A 24,577-nucleotide genomic window follows, 5' to 3' on the forward strand; every position below is an offset into this window, starting at 1 on the left:
CTACTCGACAACAGCAAAGCTCTCTTATCTACAGGAGAGGTAATTTTCCCACCTTTCTGTGATCACATCAACCTGCAAATGCGGCCACTGGCAGAGGCTGTACCACCTACACTTATGCCACAGGCTCCCACACTGCTGGATGTGTGGTCAGGAAACAGATTAGTAAATGCATTTTCTTCCACTGTTGTAACTGTTTTGCTGTTGTTGTTTCAAAAAAATGGTTCAAATGGCTCTGAGCACTAGGGGACTTAACATCTGTGGTCATAAGTCCCCTAGAACTTAGAACTACTTAAACCTAACTAACCTAAGGACATCACACACATCCATGCCCGAAGCAGGATTCGAACCTGCGACCGTAGCAGTCGCGCGGTTCCGGACTGCGCGCCTAGAACCATGAGACCACCGCGGCCGGCGTTGTTGTTTCAGCTGCTCCTCCTGCACTGCATTTGTTGTGTCTGTCTCTCCAAAAATACTGGTTCCCCATGGCCACTATATACACAACACTAACATGGAATATACACTCCAGAGCAAGTTCTCCTTGCCAACTGCTATATCTCTTGCAGTGAGATGATAGCATCCACAAAAGATGTTCAAGATGAGCGTGGAGTACCACAGTGTATGGCACATACAAAAAACACCGGATGTCAATCTAACTGGTGAACAGTCCAAAAGCATTTTCAGGGACAAACATGGAAACAGTAAGAGTGCTACAGTGTGAAAAATTTAAGACTTATGCAAAGCAAGCATGGACCAAGTAAATAAGACCCAGACTTGCACTAAACTGCAATTGACTTTAGAGTGTGATGATGAAACGAAGAAAGCTATGGGTCCAGAGGCACTACCTGGTGTATGTGACACTCAAACCACTTTTGGTGAAATTAGATGATTCTAACTCTCAGCTGTGAACAACTCCTCAAATGAAATATGTGAGTCTCATGTAGAAACCAAATTATTGTTAAATGGGAGGTTAGATCAGCTGCAAATGCTGATAGAATATGATAGGGATTCCTGGACCATGGAGCTTTGTTCAATTTTTAGCAGTCTCTGCAGTCTCTCAATGTTGCTGACACCCATATAGACAGAATAGTGCAAAAATTAAAATGGGACAATCTGTTTCATTTTGTAAAGAAAATTTTGAAAATGGAGTTAAGCATTTCTGATTTTATTTTGTTAGCCCCAGTTTCAATTATTGTGTCATCCATGAGTGTCTGGATGCTGACTTTGGTACCATCAACAGCCTTTTATTCAATAAAAGTAAGGGGTAAGAATCCAGTGTAGATAACAGCGCATCTTGCAGAGGTCTCTTCAGACATCATTGCATTTTTACACTCACTTTCCAGTACATGTACTTACAAATGCTAGTTTTAGTCAATAATAAAAATCACTTTCTTGAACTGTGATTACCAAAATGCAATAGTTGACAGACAAATAGAAATGGTTGTTGTAAATAGGCATTGTTCTTGTGGCACGTAGATTACTTGTTATTTCATAAATGTCAGTTTTGATATGGAGCAAATAATACAAGATAAACAGCATCTATTTAACATAACTGATGAAGTGGCAGCTTTTTCTATCAGCATTCCTTTTAGATGAGTAAGCAAAAATAGAAAATACCTTTTAATGAGGATTAATGCAGTTTCTGACAGCTATTTCATTTTTAGTATATGCTTTGAAACATTTAACATCCACAAACATTTTTCTTCATTACGGGATCTATGGAATATTATGGATGAATGAGTTTCTTGCTGTCACATTATCACTTGCTTACAGGCTGTACAAACTTTTGCTTAATTTACAGCCTGCTCGTCTTGAGGGATCTATGTTGGTAAAAAGCAAGTTAACAGAATATACCATCATTTTTTGGCTGTACATGTGGGACAAAATTATTTTGCCTTCCAATATTTTGGCTAATGCTCGTACAGTCATCTTCAAGATGAATCACTTACTGAATTATAAGCACTTGACACAAATATACAGTAGAGTAAATGTGTATGTGTCAGAGATAGGACAGTTGACAGAAGAGTGCCAGTCGTAGATAAAAATTTGCGCATCTTAGAAAACTTAACATATTCCAAGTCAGCAGATCGACAATGCTTACGAATTATTTGATTAGTATTAAAAAGGAGAATATGTGTTGGAATGCCATGCAAGAAAGACTCTGAGCAAGAAGTCCTTTGAGTGCACATTCATGAAATGGGATGTTTCAATAATTTCTCGGGCTGGAAACATTTGTCTGCATTGAGCAGGCTGTCTGTTAATTGTATTTCCACAATGTCCTTGACTGCTGGGTCCCAACTGGATGAGGTTGTGGCCAGTACCTTGACTTTCCCATAATCCATGGAACATCCAGCTGAAATTCAGTATTCAGCCATTGCAGATTTGTAGGCGGCAGGTGTGTCACTGGTGTTAGACCCATCTTGTACACTGTGTATTGTTTGTCACATGTAACTTTTATCATACTGTGACAAGGAATTTCATAATTACATAATTTTTGTAGGACATCATCTTTTACAGATGTCAGAAGAGCTGCTGCTTTGGCAGGTGAGCAGAGGTCACATCCACTTAATGTTTCACATTATTGAAGAAACATTTTCCACATATGGTAGAAGGACTGCAGACTTTATATCTCTTTCTACTCACTCTTCCTTTGATTGGTCTGACGTTTTCACTTGCACAGATCATTTAATCTGATGTTTTGTCTATCTATTTTTACTGAATACCTCTTCCAAATGTACCAGTTTGTCATGTAGGTTGTAGTGTTGGACTCTACACGGGCTCTGTATACTAGTTTGAAGTACGCTCTTATTTTGTGAAATATGGTGTCACCCTGCAAGTATAAATAGGTCATGCATTCCAAATAAGAAAATTTCTACCCTACAGTTAGTTTAGTCTGTGCTATTACTTGTGTCTGTGCACCAATCACTTATTGGTGAGTGGTTACCTTTTCTCATTATTATATAGATATTTATATTCTGTTCTGAATTCATGTAAGGGTTCTGGCATAATAGCTCACTTTCACACATGCATCCACAAAGACAACCAAAGGTATGCAACCATAGTCACAGTGAGATTGACTATTTGACTGGTTGCTCACATTGACAGGGGCAGAAACTAAATGCATGTGGAGAATGGGATGTGGTAATATGTATGGAATGGGAGGTGTGATAAATGGGAGCCAAGTGGTAGTTAATAATGGGAGTAGGAAAATGAGGATTGACAAGGTAACATTAAAAAAGCTAACAGAGTGGAGGGAAGGGAGGGGGGGGGGGGATGTGGTTGAGTTCGGATGGAGGATTCTCTCTCTTTCTCTCTCTCTCTGACTCTCTCTCTCTCTCTCTCTCTCTCTCTCTCTCTCTCTCTGTCTCTGTCTATCTATCTATCTATCTCTTTTCCTCCCCTCTCTCACCCTTTTGGGAATGTCACCTTTCCATTCATCATTCTGCTACTTCTTGTTGATAGCCACCTGCTTCCTCATCTAAAATGCATCTGACCACCTCCCCACTTCCTCATTATTCCACACATTGTTTTATCCCTCCCAGTTGCTACGGCCTTTCCTTCCACCCCTGCAGCTCGTAATAGACTGTGGGTAGGTGCGTGCCCCTGTGGTTTGTGTGTGTGTGTGTGTGTGTGTGTGTGTGTGTGTGTGTGTGTGTGTTTCTGCGTATGCGGTAGAAAAATAGAAAACCAATTAAGTCTCTTTGTTGTTACATGTATCTATGCACCACACATCTATTGTGTATAGGATAGTATTTTTCTTTTTTCATTTTAGGGCTCCATAACTCAGTCAGAAAGAATGGAATCCTTATAGGATCACTTTGTTGTCTGTTCATCTGTCTGTCTTCCAAAGTCTATAGGGTACTTCCCATTGGTTTATAATCATGGAATTTGGCAAAAAGAAAGGTTTCACTGTCAAAGAAAATGAAAAAATCCAAAAATTGTGAATTTGTAATTATATCACACGAAAAAAATTGTTGTTGTTATCTGTTTGTCTGCCCATGAAAAAAATTGTTGTTGTGATCTGTCTGTCTGCCCATCTGACTGTTAAGCCCCATTTTTCTCAGGATCAGGTAGACATATCAAGTAGAAATTTATTCCACATACTGAGGTCTACAGTCACTTAATGGCGTAATAAATTTACAGTTCTAAGTCCATCCAACCAAAAGACGCAGCCAATTATGTCACATACTTTGATACTTCAACACCCACTCATCAAACTCTATAGCATACTTCCCATTGGTTTAGATCATTGAATTTGGCAAGAAGAAAAGTTTCGCAATACGAGTAAAGGAAAAAATCCAAAATTGTTAATTTGTAACTATATCACACTTTTTTTTTTTTTTTTTTTTTTTTTTTTGTCATTTGCTATATGACACTCTGTCTGTCCATCTGTCTACTATGACCCCTTTTTTTCTCAGAAATGGGTAGACATATGAAGTTGAAATTTATGTCAGTTACTGATGTGTATGGTCCTTTGGTGGTATAAAAAATCTTAAGCTCCTGAGTCAGTGCAACCAAAAGATATGGCCATTTATGTCACGTATTTTGATACTCACAAACTCAACATTACAACCTGAAGGTTACTTCTCTTTGATGTAGAACCATGAAATATGGTAAGAAGAAAGGTTTCACAGTACAAGTAAAAAAAGCAGTCAGAAAATTGCTAATTTGTAATTATATCACATGAAAAAAAAAATTCTTTTCTCATTTATTATGTGACTTCAAACTTGAAATTAGAACATTCTCAAAAGTTCTGGAATCCCTGAGACCAGTTCCTTGCCAGAACCAATGTCAATTACAGAGCAAAAATTGTCAAGATTCTCAGTTCCTGAAATGGATGAACTGTCTATATACATAATTAAGTTTGTTTGGAACTCTCATTATGAGAGGTCTACTCAAACCGGCCCAATTTTCATTTGCTGTTTTTATCATCAAATTTTTACCATACAGAAGAGGCACTAATCACCAGAGAAGCATATAGTTAAGGATGAAAACTGACTGACTAACTTCCTTCCAACAAGCAGACATGCATGTACAAAACCTGCCACTCAGTCAGCTTTGCAGAATCAAAGGATATTTAACTGTTTTGTTATTGCTAAGTACCATGTGAAGAGGTAATGCTGCCTGCCATCACCCCAAAACTAATTTGAACACTGCATTACTGTAGTAGACTGTAGTAGATACAGTCCTATTGGAGGTGGCCCATCTTTGCCTCCCTCTGAACGTAGGACTGTCATACATGGCCTATAGAGTTTAACACTTAGTTCAAAATGTGTTGATACTTGGCATTAACCACATCAACATGTCATTGTTTGTTGTCAAAGATGTGACATTAAAGTCCTAGGTCTGGCTGAGGATTGACCCTCAAATCTTTGGATGAACTGACAGACAGGACACTCATTCTTATTAGATGCAGTGAGAATACTCACAAACTAATGTAATGGTAGTTGTAGTAACAAATGTAATAAATTAATTTATGACAAGTCACTGGAGATTAAGGTCTCCATATCTGAAAACTCACTTCAGTCATAAGTGACCAGTGAAAGCTTCTTAGTATACTTTGTTCACAACCAGAGTAAATTCTCTTGTGCAGTAAACTTTCTGTTAAGTATTTTGTTGAAACTGTGTAATTTCCAGACACTACTTGGTAATAATACCATAGGATTAATATTTTTGTACCCATGATGTCTTATTTACAAATAATGGACTAAGGGCCTCAAAAGTCAATGATTGTTATGTCTCAGTATGAAACCAGGGGATGAGAAATAATGTTCTGTGTACATTTAGGCTGACACACCTCAAGCAGTCCAAGCGGCTATATGAAACAATACATATTACTTATATTTTTGTGTTAACGCAGAGGATAGCTTTACTGTCCTGAAGAAAATTTATAAAATACATCAACAATGAAAAATAATTATACCTACAGGAGCAGAACAGAATAATTATACATTTTCAGTAAATCCATTAAGTTAAAATCAAAAGAAAGAGATTAAATTCTCTGGCTTACAGAAAATATCTTGTTAAACATAATTTGATGATATGTGTAGTAATTTTCATGATATTTATATTAGATTTATCAAATAATTACATATCTCTCAAATAAAGGTTGGACTGTGCAGTTTTCTACAACAAATGCAATGGTTTTGCGAAGACGGTGTCTCAGAAACATTGTTTCCTCGATGTTACAATATATGCCAGGCAGAAGAGAAAACAGCATTTAAAAATGATTTCCGTCTCACAGCATGTGTCAACTTGCTGAAGTGGTTGGTAACAAAATATGAATCAGAACCTCAATCTGTTCAGTCTCCAGATGGGAAGGTTTGTACCAACATTTTATTGCACATATATGCTCAGATTAATTTTCAGTTCCATCTAGAAATAATAATTGTAAAGTACAATATTGTGCTGTGATGGAGAAATCTAGTGTGATTAGTTTATGCAGCCAACAAAATCACAATTATTGTACTGAATACAGGTAACCTCTTTCTACTGGCACATCAACCATATCCAGATCACATTACTGCTGTGGCCATTTCTTAAAAAAATTTTGGATGTTGAATTGCATGTGTTGTCAAAATTGAATTGATATTTGGTTTTGAAAACAGTTATAAGTCAATAATTAACACCCATTGGCCTTTTCAGTTTGTGGATCAATTTTGGATTTTATGGAGTTTTCAGAGCTTAACAAGGTGCCAAGATTAAATTCATTGCTTTGGAGAAGTTATGTTAGTAAATTTCAGTGCATTATTAAACAATGGGAAATTAAAGATGTAATAATGACAATATTATGAAAAGGACAGGTTGCTGCTCATGGTATAGTGGAAATGTTGAGTTGCAGGCAGGCGCAATAAAAAGACTGCTAAGAAAGTCAGGTGTCAGCCAAAACGCCTTCTTCTGAATTAGACAATAAATTCACGCAAATGACCACTGTCTCTGGCTGCTGATGTCAGACTCAAAATTTCTGCTACGTGATGAGTAGCAGTCTATCCTTTCCATAATATTGTCATTTTTAAATTTTCTGTTTTAACATACTGATGCTCTTGAAGAATCTTTTGGATTCTGTGGTATTTTATCCTAATTTCTTTCATGACTGATATACTCTCTTTTCCTTGCCTTAGTAAGTTCCCTGTCATGTCTCTGTTTTTCTTCAAAAATTAGTTTAATTGTCTTCTGTAGACTTCTGAATAAATTTTCTGTTCCCCATAGCACTCCACATTAAACCGAGAATTTTTAGTTAGCGCAGTCTGTTACCACTACACTTATAATGTCTAAGTGCAGCTGTAGTGTTGATGTATGAACATTGTCTTCAGTATACCAATGTAATAAAGACCTTGTTTCTCAGTTGGTGAGTTCAAAGCTTTCTCAAAACTATGAATTCTAGTCAAAGTGGTAATTCGTACTTATTGATCGCTTTTGTAATTCAAGGGGTCAGCAAAAGAAAGTGCAAACCCATAAGAGTGTATTTTGAGTTATTGCGTGTTATATGTTCGGTTAAATTCAAAGACAAGATCATAAATGCAACAAAACAATAATATACATAGTAGGCAGCAGTATCTAGCAGAACATTTGGAACTACTTATTACCAGCATTCATTGTAAAACAAGCAGGTAGTGTGTTCAGGCTAATCCTTACCAAATTGAGGGTTCCACTTTGTTCTGCTGACCTCTTCTGTTGTGACAGTGCCACGACATTTAACAGTGCCGCCATGACAGTACGCGCAAACGGCGATAGAGGCGCTCCGCAACTCGGCTGAGCGCGGTAGCGCCACCTAGCTACGAACGGCGCCGGCCGCATGTCACGGCATGGCAGTCGAATAAGAGATACTAAGTTGTTATCATGTAACCAGCTATTGTTTCTAAGTGAGTGTGTTTGAATATCCATGCAATTATTGGTGATTAAAGGTTATAACACTTTTTGGCGACGAGGTCGGGATATTTTCACTGCGTTGTGGATTTGTGTGTTTGTGACGGGGCAGACATGGAACAGCTTATGCAAGCGTTCATTGAACAACAAACACAGCTGACGGCTGTTATTCAGGCACAACAAACACAGCTGACGGCTGCTATTCAGGCGTTGTCGATGTTGCTTACTCATCGTCTGTCTTCCTCTTCTCCGCTTCCATTCCCTCCTTATGACGAGGCCGCTGAAGACTGGGAGGATTATGAGAAGCATAGAAGCATTTGCGGTAACACTTCTTGGCTTTCGGCGTTGTCGATGCTCCTATGTGTAAGTCGTTATTTCTATCTTGGATTTCCCCACGGATCTATCAGCTGCTATCTCAGTTAGCCCCTCTGTGGGAATCTGCCTCTCTGTCCTTCCAAGAAATGTGTGACTTATTGTCTAACTATTACCGAAAAAACACCCATGTCATTGCCGCCCGCGTGGCGTTCTACTGGTGTCGTAAACAGCCCCATCAATCTTACCGGGCTTGGGCGGCGGAACTACACGGTCTGAGTAGGAAATGTCAGTTTGTCACGGACACTCATCATGAGTCTTATGCTGATTCAATGGTTAGGGATGCTATTCTACGGCTTGCTCCTGATAAAGAAGTTCGGCAACGTGCCCTACAACTGCCAAACCTGTCGTTGTCGGAAGTTCTAAGCATCGTTCAATCCTTTGAAGTGCCTCATGCTGCTGGCGCGCAAATAGACACATGGTGTTATGTAGGCGCTGTACAGTCAACTTTCGACACAGACAATTTGCCTGTTTCACAGGAGAACGAAGATTTGGTGGCGGTTCACTCGCGTAAACAACATCGCGTTGGGCCGCAACGCTCGCAGCGAAAACAGCAACCACAGAAGCAGGTTCGTTCCGCACTTCCTTCTTGTCCATGTTGTTTCGTACAGCATGACAGGGCCACGTGTCCAAAATGTTAGGCCACGTGTAATTCATGTAGGAAAAAAGGCCACATTGCTTCTGTGTGTCAGTCCCCTAAAGTTCCTGTCGACAAGGACGAGGCATCGTACATGGATGTTAACTGTGTGCTTTCTCAAACAAATAAGTTGTTTGTTACTGTTCATGTTCTGGATTAAGACATTCACATGCAAGTGGACACTGGCTCTGCAGTAACTCTCATTAATTCTCACAAGTATTTGGAGTTGGGCTCTCCTCCCTTGTCTCCAGTTACGCAAAATCTGAGAACTTATAATAACCAAAAAATTCCTATCATTGGCCAGTTTGATGCTTCCACTGCCTACCAGTCTGTTGTTAGGTCCCTCACGTTTTATGTGGTGGATCATGCGGGCACTGAAAACCTGTTCGGTTATGATGCTTTCCAGTTGTTCGGGTTCTCCATTGATGATGATGTGCACCTCATATCTGAGGATATTCCATATCAACAGCTGGATGGATTGTGTTCGGAATTTTTGTCCATGTTCTCTGCTGGTCTGGGTCGTGCCAAGGATTTTGAAGCCCACATTACTCTTAAACTTACAGCTCGCCCTAAGTTTTTCCGGGCACGCCCTATTCTGGTGGCATTGCGTGCACCCGTCAAGGCTGAGATAGACAGGTTAGCAGCTTCTGGGATTCTCCTTCCTGTTACCTCCAGCGAATGGGCATCGCCAATCGTGGTGGTTTCTAAACCAAACGGGAGTCTGCAATTGTTTGGTGATTTTAAAGCCACTGTCAATGCTCAGAGTCTCATTGACACTTATCCTCTTCCCCGTCCTGAGGAGTTATTTACCAAGCTCGCTGGGGGCCAGATCTTTTCCAAACTTGACTTATCAGAGGCATACCATCAGTTGCCGTTGGATGCTTCTTCCAAGGAATTTCTCGTCATCAACATTCCTTGTGGGTTGTATCAGTACCAGCGGTTACCATTTGGCGTCGCTAGCACGTTGGCCATTTTTCAGCGGTTTTCGGAACAGCGCATGGCTTCCGTTCCTGGCTGCATAAACTATCTGGATGACATTGTTGTCACGGGGGCCTCCACTGAGGAGCACCTTCGCAATTTGCGTTCACTGTTTCGGGTTTTGCATTCGGCTGGGTTGAGGTGCAATCTGGACAAGTCCCAGTTCTTCCAATCCTCCATTGTGTATCTTGGTTTCTACTTGTCCCGTGAGGGTATATGTCCTCTACGTCAGCACGTTGTGGCCATTAACGCTCTACCCCGGCCGTCTACGGTCAAAGAACTTCAGGCATTTCTAGGCAAGATTGCTTATTATCACAAATTCATTCCATCCGCGGCGGCGGTAGCTCATCCTCTGCATCAGCTGTTACGCAAAAACGTCCCTTTCTGTTGGTCCGACAAGTGTGAGCAGGCTTTTGTCCGCCTGAAGGCTCATTTGCAGTCGGCGCCTTGTCTTGCCACATTCCGTCCGGGTCAGCACTTGGTTCTGGCGACTGACGCGTCACAGTATGGCATAGGGGCTGTTCTCGCCCATTGGTTTGAGGATGGGTTGGAACGACCCATCGCCTATGCTTCCAAGACCCTCAATGATGCGCAATGGCATTACTCTCAAATCAAAAAGGAGGCACTCGCTATCATTTATGCTCTAAAAAAGTTCAGCGTTTTTTTGTATGGTTCTAAGTTTCACCTCATCACCGACCACAAGCCACTGGTCTCTCTGTTCAGCCCATCGGCGTCGCTTCCAGATAAGGCAGCTCACCGCCTGCAACATTGGGCCTTATACTTGTCTCGTTTTCACTATGAGATTCACTATCGCCCCACGGCCAAGCACGCCAAAGCTGATGCATTGTCGCGATTGCCGATGGGCCCCGACCCGGTTTTCGATTGTGATGAACTACTCTGTTTCCACATTGATGAGGAAGAACATTGTGTGGTTGAGAGTTTTCCACTTACAGGTTCGCAGGTTGCGTTGGCTACTGCACGGGACCCAGTCTTGCGTCAGGTGATCAGTTTTGTTCAACAGGGTTGGCCGGACAGGACCAAGGGCCGGGCATCGGATCCCCTTCACAACTACCATGCCTTGCGCCTTCGTCCATCTGTTCGTGATGGTATTGTTCTTCTGGCTATGGATGGCGCATCTCCACGGGTCGTGGTGCCAGCCTCTCTTCGCAAAGATGTTCTCAAACTGTTGCATGAAGGCCATTGGGGTATTTCTCGAACTAAGTCCCTGGCCTGCAGGCACGTTTATTGGCCCGGTATTGATTCAGACATCGCCCACATGGTTGCTGCGTGTGGTCAGTGTGCTCAACAACTGGCTGCACCTCGTACAATGCCCTCTCCGTGACCTGATCTGGCGCAGCCATTGGAACGGGTGCACGCTGATTTTGCCGGCCCCTTCCTTGGTACTTATTGGCTACTGTTGATTGATGCCTTCTCGAAGTTTCCGTTTGTTGTCCTTCACCTCCACCAACCCGAGAAGCCAGTCCTGTTGCTGCTGCCGATCTATCGTACGTGTTGATGCAGCCGACGTCGCTACCGCTTCCGAGTACGCCGGAACCGGCCCCAGTCGCGGCGCCGCCTTCTCCGAGACCCATCTCGCTGGAGCACACCCCAGGTCCACGACATCTATGGATGCTGCTCCGGAGTTTTCACCCATCATCTCGTCCAGGAGGCACGTTCCACGCACGAGCTTCCGTCCTGGACATTTTCGACCATACTCTCGTGTCTCTCCGTGGGATCTTCTCAGGGCCTCACAAGAGGCCATGGATTTCCCTGCACTGTCCATGTCTCCAAGGAAGTGAGTGTTTTTTTTTTCAAGGGGGGGAAAGTGTTGTGACAGTGCCACGACATTTACCAGTGCCCCCACGACAGTACGCACAAACGGCGATAGAGGCGCTCCGCAACTCGGCTGACCGCGGGAGCGCCACCTAGCTACAAACGGCGCCGGCCGCATGTCACGGCACGGCAGTCGAATAAGAGATACTGAGTTGTTATCATGTAACCAGCTATTGTTTCTAAGTGAGTGTGTTTGAATATCCACGCAATTATTGGTGATTAAAGGTTATAACATCTTCAATTCCAAATTGACCGTTTGCTTGATTCAAGTGCAGTGCTTTTTTCTAAGCACTTGGTAAGGATCTTACATTAGTGAATATCTTCCATATTAGAGACAAGGTAACTGATGGATGTATGATTTTTATGTCTTACGTGCCTCTCTTCTTGTGAATTACAGCATTGTTCCAATTTTGGGAGATTGTCTCCTTTCGAAGACATTCTCTAAATGATTTAGCAAGTTTCTTCATATTACTTTCCTTCAGTCATTTAAAGAAATTGTTGAATGCTTATACAATTTTCTCCTTTTTACAGTTACTGCATTATCTTCCTACTTCCAAAAGACATACTCTGCAGTTCACACCAAAGTGCTTGACAGAGGATTCATAAAACTCCTTTGAGACAATTTCTTGACTTTTCCACTCTTGAACAGCATGTGGGAAAAATTAACACATAAATCATTCTGTGTGAACTCTAATTTCCCATATTTTATTATGATGGTCAGTTTTCCCTGTGTATGTGGGAGTCAACAAAATTGCTTTTGCTACAGTGTTCTGGCCAGTGTTGTGTACTGTGGGGGCTCAATTCCCTCTCTTATTAATTTATTTGTTATAAATCTGTCGATCACTGTCAATACCATTTCTCTGAATGTGAGTCACACTTGGTCTACACTTACATAGCTAGTTTAGAAGGAATGCTGGCTGTCTCTTAGTAACCATTAAGCAAATTTTTATATGCTTTCTTTAAACAGATATATTTAACACTTATTTTTAGTGGATTTGGATATTATGTACTACAACCAACTTATAGTTACTAATTTCTGTGTTTGTCATGATGCTCTCTATTTGCTCAGGATTGTTTGTTTCTAAGAAGTATAGTGTGTTATTGCAACCATTTATACTTTGAGTGGGCTCTTGAACTAATTGATCAAAATAATTTTTGGAGCAGCCATTTAGTAAAATTGTAGATGATGTTTTATGCCTACCACCAACTATAAACATGTAATTTTGCCAACATACTGAGGATAGACTGAGGTCTCCCCAACCTATAACTTTACGAGTTGGGTATGTATTCAAAATGAGGCTGAAATTTTCCTTGAAAATGGCAACAGACATGCCACTATCAACATAATTTAATTTATCCTTTCAGAACACTCTTACATCCTTGGTAAAAATTTTGGCTGAACTTACCTCTGACGTTAGTCAGCTTTCAGTACCTATAACATTTTCTGCTTCTCTGCTTTCTATGAGCACTTGGAGCTCTGGTTCTTTTCCAACATAGCTATAGCAATTTACAATTCCTAGATGTTCTCTCATCCTGTGTTTGACCTGCACCTTTGAGACTACGATATGAATGAGGATTTGCTATGCGTACCTCTGTTGTCATTGTATTTTTCACATCCCTTGTCAATTAATTTTCTTTAGTTCAGATTATTCTATCATGTTCTTATTATTATGTGCTTGAGAGTCTCACATCCTCTAAAATAATTTTGTTTTTTCATTTGAGATTTTCTTTTCTTTTGTCTTCTTCATACCCACAACACCTTAATATTTGTCTGTGTCATTACAGGTGAAGGTAAAGCTGTCCAGAAGCCAAAGATTGGTTTCAGGACCACATAGTTTTACTGGGCGTTATCTTGCCTTCCTCCATCATTACACAGCAGTTATAGGGGTACCTACAGTTTAACATGAACTCCAAACCACAATGCTACTCAACATTTTTCACTTACAAAAGTCATTACCTGAGGTGAATGAAGTGATAATTCACAGAAAAATCTTTGGATTAATTGGGGAATCAGCTATAGTACTTTGGATTTATGCTTTTTGTTTCTTTAATGTTCACTGTTAATTTATTGCATAATGCCCATGTGTACACATCCTTGAGGGCTTTCTCAACTAGGTGTCGTCTGAAGTGTGGACTATCTCTACCTTTGCACTGTATTTTCTAAAGAGGAATGAAACCAATCATTAGCTATTTCTCTTATACATAACACTTCTAATTTGTTTAGTAGTATTTTGTGGTCAATGATGTCAAAAGATTTGGACAGGACTAGATCTGTGTTTGTAACACAGTCATCCCTATTGAGAGCTTCGAGCACCAATTTTGTGAATTCTGTTATGCAAGATATTGTACTTCTGCTACTTCAGAAGCCAAATGGTGCTTCGCTAAGAAGGTTGTGTCTGTTTAGTTAAGTCATTACTCTGTCTTTTATGATTGATTGCATTATTTTTACAATGATGTGAGCAGAGAAACTGGCCTATAATTAGGGTGACCAGATGCAGACATATAAAAATGAAGACAAACACCTTCAAAAAGGAGGACAAAGTTAGAAGAAAGAGGACACATGGAAATATACAGTCAAATTTAATAAATGAATTAATTAGTAGACATAACACACATTCCTCAACTTTTATTGGTACTTCTCTGAAGATCCAGTTTTCTGTAGAAGTGTAGGCTTGCCTAGCGGATATCTGTAAAAAGATACACAGGAAAATTCTTTTGAATCATACTGGACCATCAACATACCTTAAACAGATTCAAGATTCACCCTATCCCTGTCATCAGTCTACTGTGTTGTAAATGAGATAAAATACTCTTTCTGCATTTGCATTGTGCCCTGTTATACTGAAAAATTATTCAGCAAATTTTAACAATTCTGAATGACAATCAACTGCCTTACTTTCACAAAAATACTTGGCCCATTTTTTTAATACAAGACAACTTACTAGATTCAGGATAATTACTGTTCCATTTCAGAAACTGCCAAAAATTACAGAATTGGTCGAAACATTTTACGTCTTCAACTTCAGAAGCTTTACATTTGTGTTGCAAATCCAAAAGGCTTTTTCATGCATTTGAAACAGGAAAAGTCATCAAACATTCAGAGCCACCATTTTAAATATTCATGGTACAACTGATACTGCTACATAGCTTCCTCCATAAAAAGTTAAACTTCTCTCTCAAAGCCTTCTTCTGTTGTGATTTCTACCATCTGTTTAACCTTCAGGCAAATGAATTTTTCATTTAATCAGTCCTGAAGAACCTCACAAACAGAATCTAAAATTTTAATCACTTCAAGCACAGAAGTGTCCTTCTTTTCTAGTTGCAGAATATTTGAATTGAAGACAGATGTCAGTGAATGCAAATGCCAGAAGTAGGCTTCACTTAACCTATTCTCAAACAACTGAAACAAAACATTTAGTGTCTTTAGCTGCTTTCAGACAGAAAGTAAGATTTTGAGCAGGATACATTTCCAGTACCCTTTCAGTGGCTTGTGAAAAAGACAACCACCTAGTTTTCATGTGAGACAGAACTGATTTTTAAATTACCTCATCAAATTCACACAATGTAACTGTTCCATTCTAACAGAGTAAATTGGACATCCTACAGTGATTAAAATCTCATTGTTCAAAGATATCTTTAATCTGCTGTACGTATTCTTCCCTTCCTTGCCATTTATACCCTCACTTATTACCAATATCCAAATGTTGTAGTGTTTCTGTAATATACTGTGTGACAGTCCAGATATTTCATTTGAAGTAGATTGTAGCTCAGTTACTTTTGTTTTTAAATCACATTGTTTGTAGTCAAAATATTGAATAATAGGGGAACATTTTTATATTGCCATGGTTACTTCCATCAATTGAGACACCAAAACAAGATATGCCGCTCAAAGCTTCCATGGTTACATTCAAGCCACAAGTGGTAATTACATTGTTCATAGTGCTTTGAGCTTTTGTTGTGGCTAGGGAGATCTTTTTAGCAACATCTGAATAAAATAAATAGCTTCATTTAATTTTGTCTTGCAATCCATTGACCTATAGCTAGAATGATGCCTAATGTTATGGAATGCTAGTGCTCCTTCTCCAACAAGAATTTGGTGACTTAAAGCAGAAGTAGAGTGCTGTTGCTGAAATAATGTGTCTATCCTAGACACTGCACTACAAGCTTTAAGATTTTCCTTGTGCTTCTGAACGGTAATATGATGTTCGAGATCTTGGCCACCCAGTGAAAGAAATTTAAAATAGTTCAGTGACACAGTGACAAGCATTTTATTTTATAGTATTTAAATAAATTAAATGATGTTTATGTATGCTATGCAGAACTGGAGAATTTTATTGCCAATTTTTCTCATTCAGTTTTCTGAACATAAATAAATTGAATGGCTAAGAAGCCATGAATAAAACAATAACAATAAAATAATGTTTCACTATTTCGTAGTTTTATTGGCCACTGATACATAAGTTCCAGCTCCACATATTTTACATTCTGCTTCTAATTCAGTTCTCCATTTCTTGAAGGCAGGGTGTTTGTAAGAAAGAACATCTGAGAATGTACACGTGTGTTCAGGCACTGTCAGATATTTTATAAAACCCATTCTTTTACAATAAACAGCAAATCACTTGCACCTGAGTACTGAGTACATGACATAAAACCTATAATGCCAAGCCAAGCCAATGTGAATCTGGCACTGCAAATATGGAATGGAAATTTTAAATAATTGATATATTCACTTGTTTATGAATGGATCCATGATCAGTAGTGAAAAATCAATAAAATCAATGGTCCTACTGCCATCTGTGGATAAGGTATTTTAGGAAAAGAGCAACAGAATGGGAATCATTGCAAATATAATTTTATTACGGCCCCCTTTGCAAAAAAGGAGGGCAATGTAAAAATCTGCCCCAACCCTGGACAAAGAGATAAACAGGAGGACACATCAGGATTTATCTGGATGTCTGGTCACCCTACCCATAATGCAGGCTTTCACAGGTGGTATCTGCATTACTGGCACTTTTTCTTATGTGGGTTCAAGGCTGTCGTCCAGAGAATATTTCTCTGCCTAACATTTTGTCTCTCAGTGCTGGAGGCATCATCAGAGGCTATAAAGTCTCGGGGAGCAATCTCAGACTTAAGCAAGTTCAGCAAGCTGAACTGTTTATATGCATCCACACACACAATGGTTGTTTTGTGAAGTCATCAGACCACTGCCCAAGATCATGGAGTCACATTGACATGTGCTATGGAGCTCTTAGTGGAGAAGAGTTGCTGTTTTTTGCTTTATGTAGCATTAAAACCCACAGCTTGTCTATTTTAAATCCTTTTTTCTGTTAAGCATGGTGATTATTCAATCTTGTTAAAACCATAGTATCAGGAAAATTAATTTGGTGGTTCTTTGCCCCCAGTGCATGATCTGTTACTGTGGCCTGTGCTAAAACTATAATAATTATGGCCCCATAACTAGAAGTGTCAGTGGCATATGTTGTCGTGAGTTCTGCATTGCCAAAATACCTAATTCTGGTGCATAAAGATATTACTTCAGACTGAAGAGTTTGGTGTCAGACTCAGTGTGATTAATATTAAGGTTAGCCAAGTTATATGTTTGCATAATACAACAGTTCAATGTCAAATGTCAGCACCCTTTGACTATATTATGTTCTTGTCATAGTCTGAACATTATACCCACTGGCCCTGCACCTACATTTTCTGAGCTTGTGTTTGCTTCCAATTCCATAGTCTGAGTTCAAACAATAGTGATGTCATCAGATCTCATTTCTCCCTTATTGTTTTTCTAAGGGTCTTTTAGCTGGTGGCAGCCTTCTTTTACTTACAATTATAACTTGCTTGCTCTATCTTCCAAGGGTGAATCTTGTGTGCCTCTTCTGTTTTGAGCTAGAGAGGTCTGTATTCTCTCTAGGCAACTATAAAGACTCAGCTTGATTATGAATGTTTGTGATGGGTGTATCACATAGCAATATGGGCTGTAAAAATGGACCCATCAGGTGTTGTACAGGTGCAGTCCAATGAGGCATCATGTAGTGACATTATATTTCACTATTGAGCAGTTTGACCTGCCAAGGCTGTGAAAGCTTGCACTTGCATTCTCTCACTTGTCAGATCATAAGTTTCTTACTCTTGATGGTGGTTTGCCATTTGAGACGCACATTTGGATTATTCATTGTTACACAAGGGTGTGGCTGTCAGCTCAGAAGATTTGACCTGTGTGTGTGTGTGTGTGTGTGTGTGTGTGTGTGTGTGTGTGTGTGTATAGTGGCGAGGTGATGTAGCCATGTTTCCAAAGGCTGTGCACTTGTAGGTGGTTCTATGATTTACATTTTTCTTATATTCTTTGCTTTCCTACAATTACTGGACAGTTGTGTTTGTGATGGTCTGTGGAAGCACAGGTTTTCCATATTTGAGGCTGGCCTTTGTATGTAACTTATCCTTCAAAACTGTGTATGGGTGTCATATGATGAGGTTTTTTCTTCAAGTCTATTCATACATTTTCCAGTCCAGTGTCTTCATTTAAATGTCTGTTATTTTGTTCCCTCCCACATTTTGTTTGTAATGCAGTACCTAAAGGCACTAATGTGTGTTGAAAATGCATATGTGGTACTTAAAAGGAACATTGAGCATACTTACCATTCACAAACTCAGACAAGAGTGACTAATTGTAATGTTTCTGAATTCACTATTTGAGTGCAAGAAGTTGGCTGATTCATTTGTGGCCATCATTCTCTGTAACCATGTCTGATCATCAGCCAGTTTGAAATACAGTGATCTGTAAGTCATACATTGATAGCCTGTTAGATCCAATTTCTTCAAGTGTAATTTTTCAAACAGCCATTGGGCCATGTTACTTACTTTAGGTCACCCATTTGTGTATGGAAAATCAAACCAGACTGAGCATTTTCAAATCCCTACCTCCATAGCTTTTAGCGATGGTTTATACTCAAAAAAATTCTGTAGCCAGTTGGTGCCTGGCTACACTGGCTGGAAGTGCATTGTCAAATACGAGTACTTCCACATGCATCAGGTGTTGCGATGGAGCTAACCACTGACCTTCAGAACAACACCTATATCAGTGCAATCTCTGTTTCTAGGATTTTTGTATTCTTAAATAAAATCTTATATTTCTCAAATACTTCTAGAAGAATGTGTTATGGACTAACATGTTGTCATTATCAGTGAATCCTTCATTGTATAAACTCTGAGTTTTTTTAATTAATTTATTATATTTTTTTATTTTTTTATCGTAGTCAAAATTTCTCACTGATGAATTGTTCTTTAGTTTTTGCCATAATTTTGTGGTAAAATTCCCCATTATCATTTTGCACTGGGATTGGCTGTTATTTAACAATTTCTATAATTTTTTTTATCATTTCAAGATAGCACCAATCAGGCTAGTAGGTGTAAGTTGCTGCAATGTAACTGATGAAAATGAAGTAAAACGTTGTAATAATTGCAAGTTGTGTCACAGAAAAGTCATAAAGGGTTCCAATACCAATGTTGTAAATAATGGTTACACAAAAACTGTTGCAAAGTTAACACAAAATTGGTAACTGTGGGCAACCCATGGTCATATGATGCTTGTGTAACAGAAACAAGTGAAAAAAAGTATTTAAACATTATCAGAGACAAAGGTTCAATAATTCAAGTGTTGCAAAATGGATACTGAAATGTTACTAATGAAATGTGCTGCTCTAGAACACAGGTCCAAAATTCTGGGGACCAGCAGTGGATGAAAATAAGTGTTTCAAAACATTTAGCTCACATCTAAGCAAAGAAGGGAAATTAAGAAAAAAATGAACAATAGTAGACCCTAAACAAGCTCTACACACATTTAAAATATAATCACTAAAAAGTTTGTGTCTGAGAATGTAGAAGACAGTACTGCTGTGTTAAAAATCAGATGTAAAAGTGGACTTCCAAAAACAAACACAAAATCTACAAAGAACAGTTCTGCAGCCACACAAAAAATAAAACACCATGGGAGTAAAGTCAAAATATTTGAAGACAGGCATGCACTGATGAGATTTGACTTGATGGACTGATGTATAATGAAATTCGACAAATGTATCAAAAATTGTAGCACTTCTATGTGAAGTTTAAAAACTTATGACATCTTGACATAAATAGTTAGGGAAAAACTAGTTCTACAATGCATGGATTACACTTAAACTGATCTGGTAGGAAGAGGCTCACATCAGATATTAAAGAAGCAGCTAACAAGTAACGCATGAAAGTAGCTGTAAAAGCAGACAATCTATCGCCCTAAATTCTTACAAGCAGGAAAACTAGTGAAAGGGGCCAATTACATTCATTTTGTCCCAACATTAACAATCCAGAATACATATTCAGTATGCAGCTAGAAGTTCTTATACCTTTATCACTGACTCTTTGGATGGAGAAGTGGCTGTGATTCGGGACAGCAGGCGGCAGAGGGTTGAGACGGGATAGCAAGCCACTGAAGGTCCTGTGTGATTTGGCTGATGAAATTAACACTTCATTTTACTGGTTCATTTATGCTACATCAGTGCAGTCTAGCAACCCTGCCCCCACTCTGCATTGGGAGATCCATTTGACTGGCAAGGTAACAACCAACTTCTAGCCAGCTGACTGCAACATATGTGCCCATCTACATTGATGTCTGTGCTAAGTCCGTGGCATGTGACCCCACTGCATGAGTTGTGTCACACCTTGCATTAGCATCACGCCAAGATATTCAGGAATCTTGCTATGGTAGCCAGATCTGCGATGAATGACTGAATCGCAGCAGCCATGGGCATGCAGCCTGTGGAACACACACTGCAGTGGTGAAAGACGGCTACTTTGCATGCAGTATGACCCGCTGCTACCTGAGTAGGAGTCTGACTTTCCAATAGAATGAGCCTGTGATGGCCCACTGTGCCATTGGCACTTGTAGGTCTGGAAGGTGGACTTCATGCAGGAGACTTGTATTGCTGTAGGCCCCAGAATTCTTGACTGCTGCTGGTGGCCCCATGTGATCTTCTCATCTGGTGTAGCCCCCTAACCCCCATGTCCTGGTAGAACTGCTGGCCTGCAAATGAATCTGCTACAAAAATGACAGCTATTTATACAAGATAGCATTGCACCTGTAATGCCAATGTCACATTCTCAGAAACACCACAGGAACCCATTGGTAAGAAATTCTCTTGCCTGTACTGCAAAACCATGCATTACCACTACGCTGGCATGTTTCACCAAGAGAGCCTTGCTTATCTTGCAGTATTTCAACAGCTCTGTTGCTATACCAGGAAGACAGCACCCTGTGCTCATCATCTACCAGCAGCTGCTGCAATACTTCACAGCATATTCTAACACATTTGCCAATAAAGTGGCAGCAGCACAACACTGCCCCTCTCCACAGAAACACTCAGTTCCCCATGTCTCACTTAAGACCAATCTGCAACAGCGTATCACATTTGCAGAGTGTCTGGCAGCTTAACCCACAAGGTTCAAAGACTGCATTTAACCTACAAATCACACTTACTAAACTTCCTGTTACTCTATTAAGTTGCTGATTCCTGCCCAACTGAATATTCCATTAGTTTCTCTGGGAAACCCATTGCATCGTGCCTATATGTTTTACATCAAGGACAGCAGTGCTGTTGTTGTCTTCCTGGCTGCACACTTCTCCCATCACCATGTCACTCTGTATGAGCGTGAGGAGGAGAAAGAGGGGGAAACTGCAAGAGTGCAGCGTTTAAACAGCAACGCAGTTGCATTACATATGACTTGGTTTGACATTTCTCAACAACATAAATCACAAAAAGAAACACATTTTCAGCATTATTTAATTATTTGTGGTTCACTGAAGACATAATATAATTTTTATGTAATGAAAACTATCAGCATATTGACAGGCTTAGATCATTTTACATCTTTTCACACTCTGGTTGCCATGTAATCGTGACTTACTTAGTTTTACAATCTAAAAAAGTCTTTCATACACATATGTTGATCAGAGCATTTTATTGTGTTTGCAATTTCATTATGGAGGCATGGAAACTCTTCCCAAGGAAAACAATGTAGCCCTCATGGACAGTTTCAACGTAAAAGAATATGTCTTTTAAGTGGGAATAACATTGGCATCAATCAGTTCCGCCTGCTCATGCATAAGGGCATTTTCAAGTGAAACATTAAATGGTCTTGAAAACATATGTAAGATTGGCAGTGTCCCCAAAACCTTTATAAAACTAGCCTTGTAATACTTTGTGTCTTCTTTATCACCATTCAGTTCGGGGAAACAGACAGTGTGTTTTGTCAGAACTTTCTTTTTAAATGTGTCCCATAAATCACAAATATGTGCTTACTGATGTACAGAGTAATGAATCATGCTTGTTGGTCATTGTAATTTTTTGCTCTTTCACTGTCAACTAAATTTTTAATTTCCTTCTGCGTGGCGTTGTAATGTCATTCCATAGCAAATCTGTGATACTCATTGGATATGCAATTGTATATCATGTAATATATATTGGAAGTTCTTATTTTATTAGCATGGATCTTTGAATTGTATGCCAACATGTCAAATCAGAGATATGTGTCTCAGCCATTATGGTGTGCTTAACATCCTTCCAAACATACAATGCACCCACTCCATCCTACCGTTTGGCTGTGGGTGGAATGGACTAGTTTTCAGTTTCTTCCCATGTAACAAGTAACATAATTCCTTCATCAAGTCTGACATAAAATTTGTCCCTTTGTCTGGAATCATCATTTTCAGCCCACTGCACACAGTTTCACAGATACCAATCCACATCTCCCTTTTGTCCCTTCCACCAATATCTCTCAGCCACTCTTCAGCTTGCTGCTCTGCACCATCCAGAACCAGATAATGTATGACCATGTGCCTCTTCCCAGGACACCCTCCTTCAGCTTAGCTGGCATCACTACCCACCTCCACAATTTAGTTATCTTACACAATAGACCATCATACATACTGAACTGGGATTACATTTTGTATAGCTTGCAGTCCCTGTCAGCATTCCACACTGCTGGCCATTCAACAAGACCCGGACCCCTTCTCTTCTGTCATTTCCATTCATCTTTAAAGGCTTGTAATGATAGATTGCTAGTCTGCCTCTTTTTGTGCAAACAGCCAGTGGACCTGTGAATTTCATTTATACCAAGAACAATAGTGAAGAGTAAACAGTGCTGACACCATGATTCTGCCGCACTGTAGAAAGTCACGCAAACCAAAAAATGCTGCCCTGCAATGTTAAATGAAATTTTGCACTGTATTAAGTACATCTAAGAAGCACCGGGCAAATCTGAGGCAGTTCAAGCCTTGGTCCACACATTGTACACGCGTCCAGTTTGGCACACAGCAGTTGACTCTGTTTTATATCCTGCCAGGCATGTGCCTTTGGCATTTCTCTTTACAAATGTTCATGGCTTGTTCCATGGAAGTATATCCTCCTACATACTAGGGAATTCATTTTTCATCAACATTCACACTACAGAATTCGACATTTACTCTTGGTCCTGCTCTTGGGATCCAGTCTACCAGACTGTGTACCACTGGTAGATCAAGTTGATGGACAGCTCTCTGTCTCAGATGGATGAAGGCTATGCACAGCAGAGTCAGATTCACTACAGAACTAGGTATTGTGATGCACAAGGTTACAGTCACTCATCGTTCCCGTTTCCTGAATTGCTTAACATGCTGCATCACCTGTTTGCTGAAATCCATTCTTCTTGTGTAGCTAGTGATTGGTTCAGGAATTGATCAGGTCTGGTTTCAGTGTATCATTAAAGAAGGTTAGATTATGCATCAGGACTGACTCTAGTGGTTTGTCTGGCCTGTACAACTGCAGCTGTCTCATGTTCAACTGTATAATTCCCATAAACATGGCTTCTAGATGGAAGATTGGCCCTGTTATGTCACCTGCTGTCCTGTTCAATCCTCTGATGTCACTGGCATATGTTGTTCTTTCCCCATTGTCTATCCAACCCCTCGTCCATCAACATAGTGAATGCTACATCACTTCCACTGCTTGCTATATCTGTTCCCATAATATTTCATAAGGTGTATGCAACTTCCCACATTTCCCAGCAGAAACTTCCCCAGCCAAACCCCTGCTCTTGGCTGACTGTCAGAGCTGGAAAACACCTCCTCCAGCCTCCTCACATCAGTCAGGAATTCCATGCATTAAAAATAAAACTCAGCATCCATTGATGGCTGGAATCCATCACGTCCTCTTGCTTGGCAAAAGGAACCTTTCCCTCCATTTATGAATTCTGTAGCACTCCCACTCTGCTCCAGGAGAAGAGGTCCAGTACTGCCACAACTGACATCCATTCCATCCTCCACCTCAGGGTGTACAGAAACCTGTGGATAGGGATTATCATCATCCTCCCTACCGCCTCAGAAGGCTACTGCCATCACTCAATACTCCCATACAAAGAAAATTCAAAAAATCTGTACTGTAACACAAAAACATTTTCCTTAACCCTTATTACATTATAATCTGACACCTCACATGTGCTTACTGATAAAACACAACAAAATACCTGTGACATTCTCTTGACCCCAACACACAGGCCATCTCCCCAACAGATTCATTCACATTCTCAAGTCCACTCCTCCACTTATTCTTCCTTGTGTCCTCCTCAGGTTCCATTCTTAACACTCCTGGGATCAACTTTGGAGTGTCTTGGAACGGTCAGAGGTATCAAAATTCACTGTTGTTGACCTCACTGGCAACTGTTGGCCATTGTTCACTGGTGATGTGGTTTCTACCAATTGGTATGGTCCTTGACACCTCATAACAATTTCTTAGCCTTACCCTTCGATGTGTGAGGACTCAATAATATTACCCACTGCCCTACCCTGTAACATGGTAAGCTCCCTCTGTGTTTCACAGCTTCCTC

At 39.9% G+C, this 24,577-nt stretch overlaps 1 protein-coding gene across 1 annotated transcript in view; it reads left to right on the forward strand.

Annotated features, from left to right (window-relative positions):
• LOC124595480 (tubulin glycylase 3A-like) overlaps positions 1-24,577 on the forward strand; it is a 137,185-nt gene that overhangs the window by 19,008 nt on the left and 93,600 nt on the right. Inside the window, exon 4 of the mRNA XM_047134240.1 lies at positions 6,106-6,318. Coding sequence (XP_046990196.1) covers positions 6,106-6,318 — 213 coding nt within the window. The remainder of the gene's footprint in view (positions 1-6,105; positions 6,319-24,577) is intronic.

The sequence above is a fragment of the Schistocerca americana genome, chromosome 2 (assembly GCF_021461395.2).
Source record: "Schistocerca americana isolate TAMUIC-IGC-003095 chromosome 2, iqSchAmer2.1, whole genome shotgun sequence".
NCBI lineage: Eukaryota > Metazoa > Arthropoda > Insecta > Orthoptera > Acrididae > Schistocerca > Schistocerca americana.